Genomic DNA, 20065 nt, shown 5'->3' on the forward strand with positions numbered 1-20065 from the left:
ACTCCCCCAGCCAGTGTTCGGCTGTCCTCCCAACCATACACTACCATCCCTTCCCCACCCCATCCAGATCACTGCTGTAATTCCATGTGATAGCTGCATTCTGGCCTGAGCTGCTGGAGTTGGCAGTCACGTATGCATGAGGTGTGCTTGCTTCTGTGTATAAACTGTGTGTGTTTCTATATTTCTCTATTGCTGGTGAAGACTGTGGCCGAAAGCTTTGTGTAAGTGTCTTTTAATTGTACCTATCTATAACTTAACGTGTCTTCTTTACAGTAAGTAACAATCTATCTTTTCCCATATTGTCGATGTTGCTGAGAGTTTCAGAGGGAGTATCAGGCAATGATTCACAGAAATAGTGGAAAGGAATACAACAGAAGATGAAGAGGTAGATTTAAGAGACGAGACAGTGAGGGCAGAAGATATTCAAATGGATAAAAAGACAAGGCTGAATAGAAAGCCTTGGATATCACTGAAGATACTGAGTTTACTTGATGATAGAAAATTAAAAATTCAGCAACTGAAGAAGGTAAAAGGGAATACAAAGTCTAAAAATGAGATTAACAGTAAGAGCACAATGGCTTAACACCAATCATTAGAGAACAAAAGTATGGATATATAAGTATATATAACTAGGGAAAGAAGAAACTGTCAATAGGAAAATTAAAGAGGCCTTTGGAGTAAAGAGAAGCAGCTTTTTGAATACCAAGAGTTCAGGTGGAAAATCAGTACTAAGCAGAGAAGAGAAAGCTGACAGGTGGAAGGAGTATATGTTGGGGGGGATACAAGGGAAATGAAATTAAAGGCAATATTATAGAAAGGGAAGAGAATGTAGATGCAGATGATATGAGAAATATAATTCTGAGAGAAGAATTTGACAGAGCATTGAAAGAGCTAAGTTGAAGTAAGGCCCCTGGAGCAGATGACATTGTCTGAACAACTGATATCTTTGGAAGAATAAGCAATTACAAAACAATTCCATCTGGAGTGCAAGATGTATGACACAGGTAAAATGCCCTCAGACTTCAAGAAGAATGTAACAACATAATTCCAGTTCCAAAAAAAGCAGTAGCTGACAAGTATGCATATTACCAAACTATTAGTTTAATAAGTCATGGTTGCAAAATACTAAGATGAGTTCTTTACAGAAGAATTGACAAACTGCTTGAAGTTGATCTCAGGGATGATAAATATGGGTTCCTGATAAATGTAGGAATAAGTGACACAATGCTGATTCTTCAACTTAGAAGATAAAGTAAAAAGAGACAAACCTACATTTATAGAATTTGTTGATTTAGAGAAAGCTTTTGACAATGTTTATAAGATTATACTCTTTCAAATTCAGAAGGTAGCAGGGACAAAATGAATGGAGCAAGATATTCATTACAACTTGTACAAAAAAATAATTGCAGTTAAAGAGTCAAAGGTTATAAAATGGAAGTGGTAATTGAGTAGGTAGTGAGACAGGGTTGTAACATATTCCCATTGTCATTCAATCTTTACATTGAGCAAGCAGTAAAGCAAACAAAAGTAAATTTGGGGAAGGAATTAAGAGTTCAGAGAGAAGAAATAAGAAGTTTGAGAGTTGATGATGATATTGTATTTCTGTGAGAGAATGCAAAGGACACTGTAGAGCAGGTGATCAGAACGGACAGTAACAATGGCAATGGAACAGAGTTGAATTAAATAAGATGATTCTGAAGGAATTAGGTTAGGAAATCAGAATATAATAGTAGTAGATGAGTTTTGCTATTTATGTACACTATGTGGTCAAAATTATCCAGACACCTGGCTGAAAATGAGTTACAAGTTCGTGGCGCCCTCCATCGATAATGCTGGAATTTTGTGGTGTTGGCCAACCCTTAGCTTTGATGACAGCTTATATTCTCACAGGCATAAATTCAATCAGGTGCTGGAAGGTTTCTTGGGGAATGGCAGCCCATTCTTCATGGAGTGCTGCACTGAGGAGAGGCATCGATGTTGGTCGGTGAGGCCTGGCACAAAGTCAGTATTCCAAAACATCCGAAAGGGTTTTTTATAGGATTTAGGTCAGGACTCTGTGCAAGCCAGCCCAGTACAGGGATGTTATTCTTGTGTAACCACTCCATCACAGGCCGTGCATTATGAACAGATGCTTGATCATGTTAAAATATGAAATTGCCATCCCTGATTTGCTCTTCAACAGTGGGAAGCAAGAAGGTGCTTAAAACATCAATGTAGGTCTGTAATGTGAAAAACATGAAAAACACAACCACACCATTTTACTGTTGGCACTACACATGCTGGTAGATGATGTTCACTGGGCATTCGTCATACTCACACCCTGCCATCAGATCGCCACATTGTGTACAATGATTCGTCACTCCACACAACATTTTTCCACTGTTCAATTGCCCAATATTTATGCTCCTTACACCAAGTGAGGTGTCATTAGGTATTTACCATTGTGATGTGTGGCTTATGAGCAGCTTGTCTGGCTATTACACATTAGGACCCTCTTCAACGGTCAGCAGTCCCTGTCAGTCAACTGACAAAGTTGACCTGTACAATTTTGTGCTGTACATGTCCCTTCACATCTCCACTTCACTATCACATTGGAAACAGTGGACAAAGGGATGTTTAGGAGTGTGGAAATCTTGTGTACAGACGTATGACACAAGTAACATCCAATCACCTGACCACATTCCAAGTCCGTGAGTTCTGCAGTGTGCCCTATTCTGCCCTCTCACGATGTCTAATGACTAGGAGGTTGCTGATATGGAGCACCTAGCAATAGGTGGCACCTGATATGAAAAACATATGTTTTTGGGGGTATCCAGATGCTTTTGATCATATAGTGTAGTAAACTAACTGATGATGGCCAAAATAGAGAGGATACAAAATTCTGACTGGCAATGGCAAGAAAAGTGTTTATGAAGAAAAGAAATTTGTTAACATTGAATATAGATTTAAGCATTAGGAAGTCTTGTCTGAAAGTATTTGACTGAAGTATAGCCTTGTACAGAAGAGAAACACGGAGATTAAACAGTTCAGACAGGAAGAGAATAGAAGCTTTCGAAATGTGGTGCTACAGATGAGTACTGATTAGATGGATAGACATGTAACCAACAATGAGGTACAGAATAAAATCTGAGGAGAAAAGCAAATTGTGACACAGCTTGACTAAAGGAAGAGACCGGTTGGTAGGACACATTCTGAGACATCAAGGGATTGCCAGTTTAGTATTGGTGGGAGTTGGGGGGAGGGGCAGTTATATTGTAGAGCAAGACCAAGAAATGAATACAGTTAGCAGGCTCAAAAGGACGTCAGTTGTAGTAGTTACCCTGAGATCAAGAGGGCTGTACAGGACAGAGTAGTGTGGAGAGCTGCTTCAGGCCAGTCTTCAAACTGAAGACCATGACAAAGACAATAACAACAATGACAACTACTACTACTACTACTTTTAAGGATGTACCCACATTCATGGTTGATCAGTGGTTCTCTGAAATGAATCTTGATGGATTCTTTGATGAGCGGAAGTTACATGCTGTGTCAGAACCTTAGTAAGGTTGTAACCCAGCCCCTGTAATTGTGACAGGCCATGATCCATGATTGTGTACTTGTTAGGCTGCTGCAGTGTGGTATGCCATTCATGTTCTCAGCAACAGTATGCACCATCTGACCTACATATATGCCTTGTCACATTGGTATGGTATCTGATAGACCAATAATTTCAATAGTCTGAGGTCTTCTTTGATATAACCCAGCAGTGACTGTGTTTTCACTGGTGGGCAGAAAAAATGTCTTTGTTCACTGATACTGGGCAATTTGTCCTATCTTTCCAGATAATGAGCCATAAAAAGGATAAAAAACAATGGCCGCATACTCCTGAGGTGTCTCTTCTGTTTCTGCCATCTGTACAGTGGATGTAGGATGTAGGGCTGTCCAAGTTTTCTACTTCTTGTAGTTGTTCTTCTGGAACACTGTCCTCAGATGGTCAAGTTCTTCATTGAAAATTTCATTGTAAAATAGGATGTGATCCCTATCTACCTATGTTGTGAGCATGTCACCCCTCTTTGCTGGGTGGTGGTAGCTATCTGCAAATGAGCATAGGTCTTCTTCCAGTACACGCTATGGGCCAACATGCTGTTTGCTCTTCTTTTTATCAGGACAGCCTGAAAGGGGATGTCCTGGTGTATGGAACTAAGACCTATGAGGAAGTCCTTCATCTTGGTTCTTCCATGTGGTCATATGACAAAAGTGTCACCTACATACACAAAAAAACAAGCAGGTTTCCAAAACTTTGATTCCAGGAATTCCTCCTTGAAATGTTGTAAACATACAGTGACAGAAAAAAATCACATCATCAAGGAGAAGTTGTGCGACATAAACGGAAGTTGGTACACATGTTTCTACATCTGAAAGATGATGTCTATTCAAATTTTGCACCAGATATGTTTGAGTGGAGCTATTAGCATCACTAAGAGGATGCAAATTGCAAATTAGGTTTTCTTTAACCCATTAGCTTATACAGCCGGCTCACAGTTGGTCACAGGCTTCAAGTATACTCTTACATTGCCAGTTGTGAGACAGGTTGAGCAGCTAGAGTTTCTTCTTCTCTGTTAATACATGGCATGACATGTCACATAACAATGGAAAGTTGAGAAATTCATCTATTTAGTGTTGTATGACACATTGGACTTCTTTCAATATTTTGAGAGGTATAAGCAATTGTTTTTCAGGTTTTGTTATGTTTATCTGCCAGACCCCCCCCCCCCCCCCTCCAGTCCCAGAAAGAAAACATCTCCAGAAATTGTACATTGTGCAAACAAATGTAAGAAATGTCTGGTGGCGTTGCACATGCCTGTAGTTTTTCAGGCATACCATGCCAACAAAAACTTCTAAAACAGTATTACATTCACTCCTCATCACTTCAATAACTAGTAAGGATAGATTTATAAAGAATTCTTATCAAAAGATTATATAATTCTGAGAAAAGTGTGTAAGACAACATGCTGATTTTTGGAAATTTAAATAGTAAGTAGAGGGTTGACTATGGGGAAAAACATTATTAAGTCGATGAGTTAAATACATGCTGTAACGACGGTAAGTGTTAGTTACCTCTGAGATTGGATGTGATGAATTGATGTTAGACACCATTGTCAACACCTCACTGGGTGTGAACAAGGTTGTGTAGTAGGGCTATGAGAAGCAGGATGTTCATTGTGCAATATTGCAGCAAGACTTGGTAAGATTGTAATGTACAGTCTCTTGAAGACCAGGCTCCTGAAGCCCGCATGGCACTACCCAGAGGGAAGACCATCATGTGCTGTGTATGGGTCTGGCACCAATCTGAGCAGTAGTTGGCACCACAGTGACACAACGAACTGTTATAAATCAGTTACTTCAAGGACATCTCCGAGCTAGAGGCCCTGTAATGTGCATTGCACTAACCACAAACCACCAACATTTGTGACTTCAGTGGTATCAAGCTAGAGCTCACTGAGAGCAAGGTGGAAGTCTGTTGTGCTCTCTGGTGAAAGCCGATTCTGCTTTGGTGCCAGTGATGGTCATGTGTTGGTTAGAAGGGGGATCAGTTGAGAGCCCGCAAGCAACCTGCCTGCATGCTAGACACACTGGTCATAAACCAGGAGTTATGGTCTATGGTGAGACTTCATATGAAAGCAGGAGCACTCTCATGGTTCTTCCACACACCTTGACTGCAAATTTGTATGTTAATCTTGTGATCTGACCTGTTGTGATGCCATTCATGAACAGCATTCCTGAGTAGTAACTGCACAAACAAAAATAGTTTGCGTAAAGGGAACTTATGTTAAAGTGACATATTCCATATCATTATGAATAGTCGTATTCATGATCTACGGAACAAATATTGATGTATGCATGTATGTATGTATGTATGTCTGATGTGGGTGAGACCCCCCCTGACTGACTGACCCAACAGCCATGCATGTATAATTCAATAATTAAGTGAGCACATCACTTTTCATGGCTTTGCCTTTTGTTTTGGTGTATTCATCCCATAGTTCTTCTATGCCAGTAGCTCCTCCTTTCATTCGCAGTTGGTGGCACCTGAAATGAAGCTTTAGGCTTTGAAATTGGTCATGCTTAAAACAATAAATTCTGACAATTGAAGCAGTTTTTTTATTCTGTTAAAATCCAAGAAAGTCTACTAACAAAGCTTCAAGAACCAACTCTTTGAATGATGACTCTAGGAACATACTACAACTCTCCACATACGGCTCCCATAGGGATCATGAAGATAAGATTAGACAATTACTCCATGCAGAGAGGAATTTAAACAATCTTTTTCCAGTACTCCATATGTTAATAGAACAGGAAAAAGCCCTAACAACTGGTACTGTGGGGCACACCCTTTGCCATAAACTTCGCAGTGGTTCACAGAGTATACACTATGTGATCAAAAGTATCCAGACGCCTGGCTGAAAATGACTTACAAGTTTGTTGCACCCTCCATTGGTAATGCTGGAATTCAATATGGTGTTGGCACACCCTTAGCCTTGATGACAGCTTCCACTCTTGCAGGCATACGTTCAATCAGATGCTTGAAGGTTTCTTGGAGAATGGCAGCCTATTCTTCACAGAGTGCTGCACTGAGGAGAGGTATCAATGCCAGTTGGTGAGGCCTGGCATGAAGTCGGTGTCCCAAAACATCCCAAAGGTGTTTTATAGGATTCGGGTCAGGACTCTGTGCAGGCCAGTCCATTACAGGGATGTTGTTGTCATGTAACCACTCTGCCACAGGCTGTGCATTATGAACAGGCGCTCGATTGTGTTGAAAGATGCAGTCACCATCATCGAATTGCTCTTTAACAGTGGGAAGCAAGAAGGTACTTAAAACATCAATGTAGGCCTGTGCTGTGATAGTGCCACACAAAACAACAATGGGTGCAAGCCCCCTCCATGAAAAACATACCCACACCATAACACCACTGCCTCTGAATTTTACTGTTGGCACTACACATGCTGACAGATGGTGTTCACCGGGCATTCGCCATACCCACACCCTGCCATTGGATTGCCACATTGTGTACTGTGATTTGTCACTACACAATGTTTTTACATTGTTCAATCATCCAATGTTTAGGGTCCTTACACGAAGTGAGGTGTCGTTTGGTATTTACTGGTGTGATGTGTGGCTCATGAGCAGCTGCTCAACCATGAAATCCAAGTTTTCTCACCTCCAGCCTAACTGTCATAGTACTTGCAGTGGATCCTGATGCAGTTTGGAATTCCTGTGTTATGGTCTGGATAGATGCCTATTACACATTACGACCCTCTTCAACTGTCAGCGGTCTGTCAGTCAACAGACGAGGTCGGCCTGTATCCTTTTGTGCTGTACGTGCCCCTTCATATTTCCACTTCACTATCACATCAGAAACAGTGGACCTAAGGATGTTTAGGAGCGTGGAAATCTCATGCTCAAACATATGACACAAGTGACACTCAATCACCTGACCGCGTTCAAAGTCCTTGAATTCCACAGAGTTCCCCATTCTGCTCTCTCACAATGTACCTGGCAGTAGGTGGCAGTGCAATGCACCTAATATGAAAAATATATGTTTGTGGTCAATGTGGATGTGTTCAGTAAACTACAGAAAGTTGCACCAGTGTCATATCTCAATGAGGAACTTGAAACTGGGCATGAGCATGTAGTGGAACTGCAGTTCAAGTTCAGAAGAACAGGTGACCAAGTCCTGGATATATATGTATGTAGTAGTTGTAACAGGACACCCTCCTCTAACATTATCTTTCGTTACAGAAAACCGGTACCATGTATACTATCGATTCTTGTATAATTGAACATTATACCTGCTGTTCAACTAAATGGATTTCATTGGATTTTGTATATGATGTATTATATTTCAGGCTAAAATTTATAAAAAGAAATTAATTTGTTACTACTCTGTACATACAGTTAAAGTTACTCTTATTTTAGAATTATTTCAAATTACAAAATATCTGGCATACTTAAAATTCATATTATTAATTACACAATCTAATGCTAATTATTAAATTTATTTCTGGATTCATTTATAAAGTAATGTTATATCTTGATGATGATTCCTGTGTTGTCAAGAAAGTATGTAAACTCATTTCGCTTTGTAAAGTCTTTGGAATACAGTTAGTACTGCAGAATGTAAGTAGTAGTGGGCATGCCTCTGATGGAAATGCATGTTTCTAATCTTGTCAACAACAATGTAATTTGCATTCTGAAGTGAAAATCATGAAGTTGATGTGACATAGAAGAATGGGATAAAATAAAAGAAAATCATAGCAACAGATAGTACTTCATCAGTTATTTAGCCATCTGGAACACTATAAGTCAAAATTTCAGCTGCATGGATGTACCCCTAGACTCAAGGACTGCACCAACAAGAGGAAATGAAGATAAGTAAAAAGTTTCTTTTTTCTAATGCCTCTGAAAGCTTTCAAAACTTGTGCAGAGACAGAGAATTTTAATAGTGGTGTGTACAAGGGTAAGATTACATAGTACAGTTCAGATCAGGAGGGACTCTCCTTGGTGTACAGTCTCTGTGAAAAACATCTACAGAAACAACAACTGCAAAATAGGTTTAATACAAATCATAATGAAACTGAGGATATATGACAAATGAAATACACTCCTGGAAATGGAAAAAAGAACACATTGACACCGGTGTGTCAGACCCACCATACTTGCTCCGGGCACTGCGAGAGGGCTGTACAAGCAATGATCACACGCACGGCACAGCGGAGACACCAGGAACCACGGTGTTGGCCGTCGAATGGCGCTAGCTGCGCAGCATTTGTGCACCGCCGCCGTCAGTGTCAGCCAGTTTGCCGTGGCATACGGAGCTCCATCGCAGTCTTTAACACTGGTAGCATGCCGCGACAGCGTGGACGTGAACCGTATGTGCAGTTGACGGACTTTGAGCGAGGGCGTATAGTGGGCATGCGGGAGGCCGGGTGGACGTACCGCCGAATTGCTCAACACGTGGGGCGTGAGGTCTCCACAGTACATCGATGTTGTCGCCAGTGGTCGGCGGAAGGTGCACGTGCCCGTCGACCTGGGACCGGACCGCAGCGACGCACGGATGCACGCCAAGACCGTAGGATCCTACGCAGTGCCGTAGGGGACCGCACCGCCACTTCCCAGCAAATTAGGGACACTGTTGCTCCTGGGGTATCGGCGAGGACCATTCGCAACCGTCTCCATGAAGCTGGGCTACGGTCCCGCACACCGTTAGGCCGTCTTCCGCTCACGCCCCAACATCGTGCAGCCCGCCTCCAGTGGTGTCGCGACAGGCGTGAATGGAGGGACGAATGGAGACGTGTCGTCTTCAGCGATGAGAGTCGCTTCTGCCTTGGTGCCAATGATGGTCATATGCGTGTTTGGCGCCGTGCAGGTGAGCGCCACAATCAGGACTGCATACGACCGAGGCACACAGGGCCAACACCCGGCATCATGGTGTGGGGAGCGATCTCCTACACTGGCCGTATACCACTGGTGATCGTCGAGGGGACACTGAATAGTGCACGGTACATCCAAACCGTCATCGAACCCATCGTTCTACCATTCCTAGACCGGCAAGGGAACTTGCTGTTCCAACAGGACAATGCACGTCCGCATGTATCCCGTGCCACCCAACGTGCTCTAGAAGGTGTAAGTCAACTACCCCGGCCAGCAAGATCTCCGGATCTGTCCCCCATTGAGCATGTTTGGGACTGGATGAAGCGTCGTCTCACGCGGTCTGCACGTCCAGCACGAACGCTGGTCCAACTGAGGCACCAGGTGGAAATGGCATGGCAAGCCGTTCCACAGGACTACATCCAGCATCTCTATGATCGTCTCCATGGGAGAATAGCAGCCTGCATTGCTGCGAAAGGTGGATATACACTGTACTAGTGCCGACATTGTGCATGCTCTGTTGCCTGTGTCTATGTGCCTGTGGTTCTGTCAGTGTGATCATGTGATGTATCTGACCCCAGGAATGTGTCAATAAAGTTTCCCCTTCCTGGGACAATGAATTCACGGTGTTCTTATTTCAATTTCCAGGAGTGTATGTATGGATGTCAATAGAGTAATGTTTGAAGCCTACAGTGACTATCTGAGACGTATCTTATTGAAAGCTCATGAAACCCAAATAAATTCTGGGCTTATGTGCAGGCTGTTAGCAGCAACAAAGTTAGTGTCTGCACACTTACAAAGCAAAAGCAGAACCACTGAACTCCATTTTCAAATTTACCTTCACAAAGGTAGAGCCAAGGGTACTGCCCCAGTATAAGTCTTGCACCAGTGAAGATGAGTGATAGGAATGCCAGTCAGATTCTGTAGAGACTGAGTCTGACCCCCTCTTAGTATAGGCCTACCACAGAGCCTTCAAAAAATAAACTATGCCCAGTGACTGCAATACGACACAGGTTACACCCATCTACAAGCAGGATATCAGATGTAATCCACAAAACTACTGTCCAATATCATTGACATCTATCAGTTGTAGAATATTGGAACATGTTCAGAGTTCGAATATATTGAGGTACCTTTAATAAGTTCAAACATATTGAGGTATCTTTAACAGAATGCCAATCAGCATGGATTCCAAGAACATCAGTAATGAGAGACCCAATGTTTCTCATACGACACCTTGAAAGTGACTGAATAAGGCAATTAGATAGATGCAGTATTTGTTCACTTTCAAAAAGTATTTGGCTCAGTACAACACAAATGTTTATTAACGAAAGTACCACCATGTGAGATATCAAACGAAAGGTGTGAGTGGACTGAGGATTTATTGATAGGGAGGATGTAGCATGTTACCTTGGATAGAAAGGCATCAGCAGATGTAGAAGTAACTTCAGCTGTATCGCAGGGTAGTGTTTTGGGAGTCTTGCTGTACAAGTAATGTAATTAATCAAGTGTATTAATAACCTGGTGTGGTATATTAATAGCGAATTAAGACATTTAGCTGATGATGTATTAGTCTATAATGATACTACACCTTAATACAATTGCACAAGTTTTAAATCAGATGTTGATGTGATTTAAAATCGGCGTAAAGATTGGCAGCTTGCTTTAAATGTTCAGAATTATGAAACTGTACACTTCACAAAACTCAGAAACATAGTATGGCAACAATAGCAATGATTCACAATTAGCATCTGTCAACTCATATAACTACCTGGATGTAGCAGTTTGCGGGAATACAGGATGGAATGATCAGTCCTCGGTAAGACATGTGGTAGACTTCGGTTCATTTATAAAGTACTGGGAAAACACACTTAGTCTATAAATGAAATGCTTACGGAACACCCGCCCAACACACCTAATAGGATTAACAGGGGATACTAAATGTAAACAAAGACGAGCAGCATGAATAGTCTCAGTGTCATTTGATTTATGTAAGAGCATCATGGAAATGTTGAAAAAACTGAACTGTTAGATGCCTGAAGATAGCTGTCAGCCATCCTACAAAACCCTACTTAGTTTCAAGAAGCAGTATTAAATGAGAAAACTACAAATATACTAAGCCCCATAGACATCACTCTATTACCAGTAAAGACAAGATCATACTAACAGCAGTATGCCTAGGTGCATTTAAGTAGTCATTCTTTGTACACTCCAGACATGAATGGTATGAGATGAAACCGTAATACATGATACAATGGGAAATAACATTTGCGATGAAAATCACAGTGCTATGCAGTGTATGAACGAAGATTTAGAGAACAACAGCTCTGTTAGACAATAGCACATTGGTGCTCGTTTAATTTTTTCTTCTTTTTGAACAATTTGATGAAGTCAAAGAGTGACTTAGGTATTCAAAACAATCATCTGAAACAAATGATGAACAATGAAGGAATCCATGTTATGCACATTACCTTTTAGTTCGAGTACAACAAATTTCAATGGCTGATAAACAAACACTCTGCTGCTCTCTTGGTATTCCAGCAACAGGACTGGGATATTCACTGCAGAGAAATGAGTTTCCAGCCCAGCTTTCTCCCAGTGAACAACACATGGATAAAACCATCTCCATGTCACCTGTAAAATAAACAGTCTATATCAATTTACTTGCTACAGTAGGTATTCCAATAAATTCCTCATACAAGATTTTTCAAAGTACCAAAATAAGAAAACGTGTAATGCTGGAATTATCAGGGCCATCCAGTCTGCTAATCCTCATCCAATGAAAGACAAGAAGGCACTGTAGAAGGGAAGAGGATTTTCACAAAATAATTGAACGACAGATGACATAACACTGGTAAAATGGGTTGACAACAAAACAGTTGTAGTAGATTTAAGTTTTTTGGTAAAGGAGAAACTGATGATGAACGCTGATACAAGGAAACATATAAATGATACTACTTGTCGAACCAAGACTGTAAAACTCTACAACCCTAGCATAGGTGGAGTTGATCTTTTTGACGTGTTGCTGTCATATTACAAAATTTTTATAAAATCCAAGAAATGGAGAGACAGAGTAATTTTCCATGCTGTTGATTCTGCTGTGGTACAGAGTTGACCGGAATACAGGACAAGTGCCAAAGTAATTGATCACAAAAATGAAGAAAATAATATGTATATCTCCTAAATATCAGGATGAATGTGACTGATGTTCTGGTGTTAAGTGGGAAGGATATCTCCAATAACGATAAGTATAATAATAATAACAATAAAGGGGGGAGAAGTGCGGCCATCTGCCACACCTTCAGATACTCCTCTTCAAAGGCAACGAGGAGAAACTAGGCCTCCTGTAAAGATTCAGTATGATGAAGCACAACACTCGCCTCTTCACGAAAATGGTGCAGTGCCTACTATGTGCAAATTTCCATAATGCAAGGGATGTCGTGGAGTAAAAATGTGAAAATTGTAATGTACATCTTTGTTTGTCAAAGGAAAAGAATGGTATTCATTCATTTCATTTAAACTGAAAGGAGACTATGAAGATAATTTCCTGCGACATACTTGTTAACTAAAAACATGGAGAATTTTATATCTATTGTGTCCATAAAACAATTCACATTTAAGTGCACTATGTAAAAATATTTTTGTCTACAATGATTTCAGTGTTGTTAAGAGTAGATATATTACGCAAAATGTAACTTTTACAAAGAAATCAAGGGACCACAATTAAAAAATCACGAAATTTCAAGCAGTACACACCATTCGTCAAAAAGTCAGATTTTAATAATAAAAAAATCAAATCAACACACAGGAAACGATCGTCATCTTTTCAGTCATTTCAACGTCTTTTGTGTTTTCCTCAAACATTATCATCACTTTTTGAGCATTTTTACCAATGATTTTGAACAGTCACATCCTTTGTTCAAAGCCTTTTTATAAATTTCAAAGAAAAACATCGTTAATTTTCAAGCATAAAATGTAGATATAAAAGTTTCAAATCATTTCCTCATATTTAGTTTAAAAATTTTGTCATGTTATTCATTATAATCTACTTGTTTGTTTTCCCTCCCTTTATATCTCGGTTTAATATTTTCATATTAAAAAGCTGAAAATCCATCTCCTTACTAGTTTTCGATATTTGTTTGGAAAAATAGTTTTAAACACGTTATTTTGTTATAACCAATTTTTTTCCATATTTAGTCTTCTAATAACGACATCCAGTAAAGTTGTACAAATCATCTATTTTTATGTAGTTAAGTTTCTTAAAGAATTTATTATTGTTTACATTAGAGCATAAGTGGGGACTCCATTCTTATAGAAAAAATATTTAATATATAAATCTAAATTTATTCATTATGGAAAAATAAAAAAAATATTTTCCCTGATAAAAATTTTTCTAATACATTAAGATAAACAATTGACAATTTTTCTAAGACATCGAATATGAGTAATGTATGGGATGAATTGAAATTTGATAAAAATATTTTTGGTGAGAGAAATAATGAACCACAAGAGAAACATACGATAGTAAAGTGTATGTATTATTCTTTATTATGATGTAATGTTCCTTTAGACATGCATGCATGGCCGAAGCAACATGCACTGCAGTGTTTACAACTGTTATGAAATACATTACATGCATTTGCAGTTGCGAATATGGCTTACCATCAGTTGTATACTGGAATGGTAAAAGTCAAAATTTGTGCCGGACCCAGACTCAACCCCAAATTTTCCGATTATTGCGAGCTGTGCCTTACCATTTGGCTATCTGAGCACGACCACAGCCTGACTCAAATCATATGTCATCAACCATGCAAGTCATGGACAGATAACCTAATGATAAGGCACTGCTCGCGATAAGCAGGAAATCTGGGTTCGAGTCCCAGTGCAGCACAAGTTTTCATAGTCGCTGTTCCATTATACAGCTGATGGTAAGCCAAATTTGCAACTCTGAATACATATCATGTACAAGAGAAACAATTCAGTGTAACAATCTCAAATATTATTTCAAATCATATTTAATTATAGAACATTTCAGAAATATAAAACATAATAATGTGGTTGATTATATTACAGATACTTACAGAAATTATGTAGATGAATTTGAAAATTATAGTTGTAACCAGGGGCGATTCTAGAAGTCGGTTGGGAGGGGGGGGGGGGGGGGGGAATGGGTTTGGGGAAATGGGATATGGCTTAACATAAGGAGAGTTTGGGTCCTAACCGACAAAATGGTAAAATTTGGTGTTGCTTAAAGTAGTTTTTGGTAAATATTTTGGAGTCCAAGGTAAAAAATGTGTATTAATTAATAATAAGACATCTATTTTAAGTTAAATGATTTTTATTGGTTTAGGTAGTAAGACATTTGCCACTCTTATTCTTTTGTTAAAATGTGTTTGGAAAACATTGTAACCTATACTGTACATAATTATAAAAAAAGATTGAATCTGTTGGAGTAGTACAATCACTGATTTCTGAAGTCATTTTATCCAGTGTAATATGATACTCCATGGAGGGGGGGCTATAGCCCCCATAGTCCCCCCCCCCCAATTCCACCTCCCCTGGTTGTAATGAAAATTTTACAATAATTTGGAAAAAAATTGAAAACTCAAATTCTCTCTTTTTTATGACTATAAAAATTCCAAATTATTAGTACAATTTACCAATAAACAAATTACCAACATATTACAACATATTAAAATATTACATATATGTTTACATATTATTTTTAAAAGTTTCACACTCATTATCCAAAATATTCGAAAATTAAAAATTCTCAGATAATATTCTATGTTAGACATCATACATTAAATTCTTTTTTGTGTGCATAATTATATACAAAAGTGTAACTCCAGTATTTTATCATTAATAGTAGCTCGTAATTTCATTGTCTTTTTTGTACTGTTGGAATATTTTTTCTGTATGTCATGTTTATGACATAAATAGGTTAAGTTGTAATAAAATTATGTGGATTAAGATCAGCATCTTCTTTTAATTGTGTAAAGCATTTAAAATCACAAAATGAACCATAATATTCTAAGTAATAATCTGGTGGCTCAACAATTCACATTTATTGCGGAAATATTTCATTTCTTTCATTTTTCAAATATAATGTGCATGATTTGACATGACCTATAATGGTGAATCAATCAACTGCTTATTTTTACGATTAATCTGAAACATAACAAAAATAAAATAACGCATATCAAAATCTTTTTTTTTTTTTTTTTTTTGGTCATCAGTCTACTGACTGGTTTGATGCGGCCCGCCACGAATTCCTTTCCTGTGCTAACCTTTTCATCTCAGAGTAGCACTTGCAACCTACGTCCTCAATTATTTGCTTGATGTATTCCAATCTCTGTCTTCCTCTACAGTTTTTGCCCTCTACAGCTTCCTCTAGTACCATGAAAGTCATTCCCTCATGTCTTAGCAGATGTTCTATCACCCTGTCCCTTCTCCTTATCAGTGTTTTCCACATATTCCTTTCCTCTCTGATTCTGCGTAGAACCTCCTCATTCCTTAACTTATCAGTCCACCTAATTTTCAACATTCGTCTATAGCACCACATCTCAAATGCTTCGATTCTATTCTGTTCCGGTTTTCCCACAGTCCATGTTTCACTACCATACAATGCCGTACTCCAGACTCTACTGAATCAAAATAATTTGTTATATTTATCACAAAGTTTTTATTACCACTTAATCCTGCTTTTTCTGTAGTCCCTAATTCATAAAAAGAAATCGTTATTTTTAGACTTTTCAATATAATTCTTTATTTTTCAAGTTTATAATTTGGCTCATATTTAACAACTGGCACATGAGTTCCATATTCTTCACTAAAATTTTATATCAGTTTGGTAACGTAGCTTTTATTTTAACTCCAACTTACTTAAAAACAGCTCAACGAAATTTAATGTCATTTGAACTCGAGTTTAAAGTAAAAATTATAGCTAAATCACCTTCCACATTACTTTTCTATAATCTTAAAAAAAGTCGTGAAAAGTCTCCAGTGGATATAATACTTCTGTTTTCTTCCTCATCATTTTACCATCATTAATTACATGTTCTTCTATACAAGTTAAATGTCACAAATGAAATAAATGCATGTCTTTTGCTAGATAAAATATGTTTCCTTCTTTACAGTTACAGAATCAATTAATTTTTATTAGTTTTCTATCATATGGAGGATAATCTGATCCATCAGCTGTAACAATTTTAAAATATATGTAGAATTGAGCAAGATTTGGATCATCAACATTTATGTTAATTTCTACAGCATCATTAGGAATATTTAGATTCTTTCTACTTCTCTCATTCACTGGAAAAGAATAAAACTGACAGCTATCAATCTTTTAGATTTATATAGAATAGATTTTATTAATTCATTTCTAAAATAACTGCTACTGTAAAGTAAATCTAATTATTACCTTCATCAGTAACATTTATTTCTAATTGCTCAGTTTTATCATGAATTGGAATAAATAACATAATTTGGTTCATAAATTATTGGTGCACCAAATTCAACATTAGGCTTCAATTAAGCAATAATATTAGTTTAACAATGAAAATAATGATTTTTACAAATATAAGTTAAATTCAAAGTAACATTAATTAATTCAAATTGTATATTTTTTGGAATATTATGAGCAGTAATTTAAATAAATTCAAGTGGTATAATTTGCGGAATATTATTACCAATAATTTTTTCACTACCCAGAATAGTTTGATTATTAAGGCCCAACATACTTTCAATATTATCTTTTATATCCATATACAATTTAACATTACTTTCAATATTAATTCTGTTTAAAATTTCAACTTAAGATTGTGTTTGAATAAATTTTTCTAAACTTTTAAACTATGAGACCAACAGGAATTTCAAGTTGTTTCTCCATCACAATACAGTATATTATTTTTTGATGAAATATCTAGAGTTAAAAATGTTAAATGAAGGCCAACTAGTGTAACTTTGCTAGAACTATGGCTTATCAGCAGAGTTAATTTTTGTTTGATTACTGATAAATTACCACTTAATTGAAATAAGTGAGTCATTCACTACTAATAAATTTTTAGTACTTAAATGAGCAAAGCAGACTGGGATCCAAAACTGAGAATTTTTAACCTAAGTCAATCTGACATGTTATGGTCGGTACAAATGGATCTGGAAAAACAACATTAATGAACAATAATTATTTCTTAGCTCCAAGATAGTTAAATTGGAATAAAATCAATCATTTATATGTTTATTCTACAAGTTTAGATCAATAAAAATATCAAGAAGTTAGGAAAATATGTAAAAATTTAAGAAGGATATCACTATTTTATTGAAATAATGATGAAATTATAATATAGGATGAATGTGAAAGTAATTCTGTTGTTTTATTTGATGGTTTTATTCTTGAAAAGCAGGACGTAGTTAGAGAATATTTTACTAGTAGCAGAGATAAAGGAATAGAATGGTTTTACTTAGATCAAAGATAACTAATCAATTAGTAAGAGATACTCTAAATTCTTAACATATCTAAAGATAAGATGATAGAAGTTTAAATTATATTTACCACAAGTTTGTTGATGGAGATTAAAAATTTGATGATTTCAAAGAAATATGTAGTAAATGTTCGAATGAGAATCGTTTTAGATTTATGACAAGAAAGTTTAATAATGGAAAAATCGAACTAAAAGTAAATATTTTCGAACCATATAAACAACTAATATGTTTTTATCTTAATTAAATGACCTAAAAATATAAACCAATCATTGTTATAAATTATTTATTCATTAAACATACTTTAAAAATAACATACACATACATAAACATTAAACATGGCATATAAACATAAATATTAAACAGAAACATAACCATCATAAACAAGAACAAGAACATTAAATAAATTGCTAACGTTTTGCATCCAAACTAATGTTGGGAAAATATGATCCAGAAGTTATTAAATGAGCTGAATCAAATAAAAGGAAAGATAAGGAATTAAAAGAAAATTTTAAAAATAGAAGAAAAGATCATGTATAGAATATGAGCAATTTTTAAAAAAAATCGACCTGTGATTCATGCAGCCAAACAAGTTAAACAAGGAATTGAAGGCTGTAGACGACAATGTTCTACGAATAAATGATGACTAACTTAAACCCTCAGCTGCTGACAGGTGTGGTTGATATACATTGATGTGGACAGCTGAAAATGTGTGCCCCGACCGGGACACACATTTTCAGCTGTCCACATCAATGTATATCAACAACACCTGTCAGCAGCTGAGGGTTTAAGTTAGTCATCATTTATTCCAGGGAAAAGCTGCATGGTCATCAAGAGTATTCTGTTCTTTTGAGAACAGTTACTGTCTTCATATATGATGTTCTAAGAGCTATCAAAGAAAATAAAGAAGTTGAGAAATAAATTGTTTCTGACACTTATCAATATTTAGAAAAATTTGAAGATGTACCACCAATTCATTACACATTAAGAGGATCAGAAATACAAGATACATTAAACAAATACGAAGACAAAAATGAAAATATTGACAAAAACATATGTAAGTGAAAGCATGTTGAAATATATTAACCATAGTGAAGACAACTTCGTTGATGTATGTAGTATTTTTGAGAAACATGCAGTTAAAAACTCCTGTCAATAAGATTGTCATAAAAAATTGATTAAAAATGTTAATGTCAAGGTAAAAGAAAGCAATGCCCTTATAATAAAAACTGCAAAGGGAATGCTGTAATCGTTGATACTCAGAACGAATATGTGTATAAGACTTTACAATTTTTTGAAGGGAATAATGTTTGAGATCTAGATAAGGATCCGACTTACATGATACAAAAAGAAATTAGACTTGCCATTAATGGCGCTATGTATTTGTTTAAACCACTTCATAAGAAACAGTTTATTAATATGAATCCACACGCCTCAAAATTGCATTCCCAGTTTGAAGCACATAAAATTTACCACCAATATGTCTAATCATACAGAGTATGAACAGTGCATATCGTAAGTTAGCAAGGTTTCTTCATGAAAAAAAAAAAATTGAAAAAGTCTCTTGCTTTTCGAAATAATTATTCTGTCCTCAACAGTCAAAATCTAGGCAGTAAAATCAAATCCGCAGTTTGTTCAAGATACTAAATTGTTTTCACTAGATATTACAAACCTATATACAAATGTACCTGTTCAGACACCTGTTGGCATCATTCAAAAAAATCTACGTACTTTTAAAAAAGATATTTCTGATCAGGAGATAACTGACCTAATTTGTTTGCTAAGAATAGTGGTAAAATACAACTATTTTGTTTTCAATGGCAAACTATACCATCACCCTGAGGGCCTAACAATGGGTAATCTACTGGCAGGCACCTTGGCCGATATTTTCATTAATTCGCTGGAAGAAAAATCCTACAATAGTTTTTCAGCTGCTGATCTGCGCATTTTGTCGTATTCTCGGTACGTAGAAGACATTTTGATCATATACAGCGGTTCCCTGGAATGAAATGAACAGCTGTTTGAAATTTTTAGTAGTCTTCATGAAAATAATCAGCTTCACTTGTGAATTAGAAAATAACGATGGTCAGCTTGATTACTTGGACATTTATACAGCTATTGGCAACGACAGACTTTCGTTCGGTATTCTTTGAAAAGCCACTAATACTAATCAGA

General features: G+C 37.0%; 1 protein-coding gene across 5 annotated transcripts in view; it reads right to left on the reverse strand.

Annotated features, from left to right (window-relative positions):
• The window catches only part of LOC124555780 (fibulin-1-like), a 630166-nt gene that overhangs the window by 468004 nt on the left and 142097 nt on the right, over positions 1-20065 (reverse strand). For all 5 annotated transcript variants that reach the window (XM_047129834.1, XM_047129832.1, XM_047129833.1 and 2 more), the window contains exon 2: positions 11881-12043. In XM_047129834.1, the coding sequence (XP_046985790.1) occupies positions 11881-12043 (163 nt within the window). The remainder of the gene's footprint in view (positions 1-11880; positions 12044-20065) is intronic.

Source organism: Schistocerca americana, chromosome X (assembly GCF_021461395.2).
Source record: "Schistocerca americana isolate TAMUIC-IGC-003095 chromosome X, iqSchAmer2.1, whole genome shotgun sequence".
Classification (NCBI taxonomy): Eukaryota; Metazoa; Arthropoda; class Insecta; order Orthoptera; family Acrididae; genus Schistocerca; species Schistocerca americana.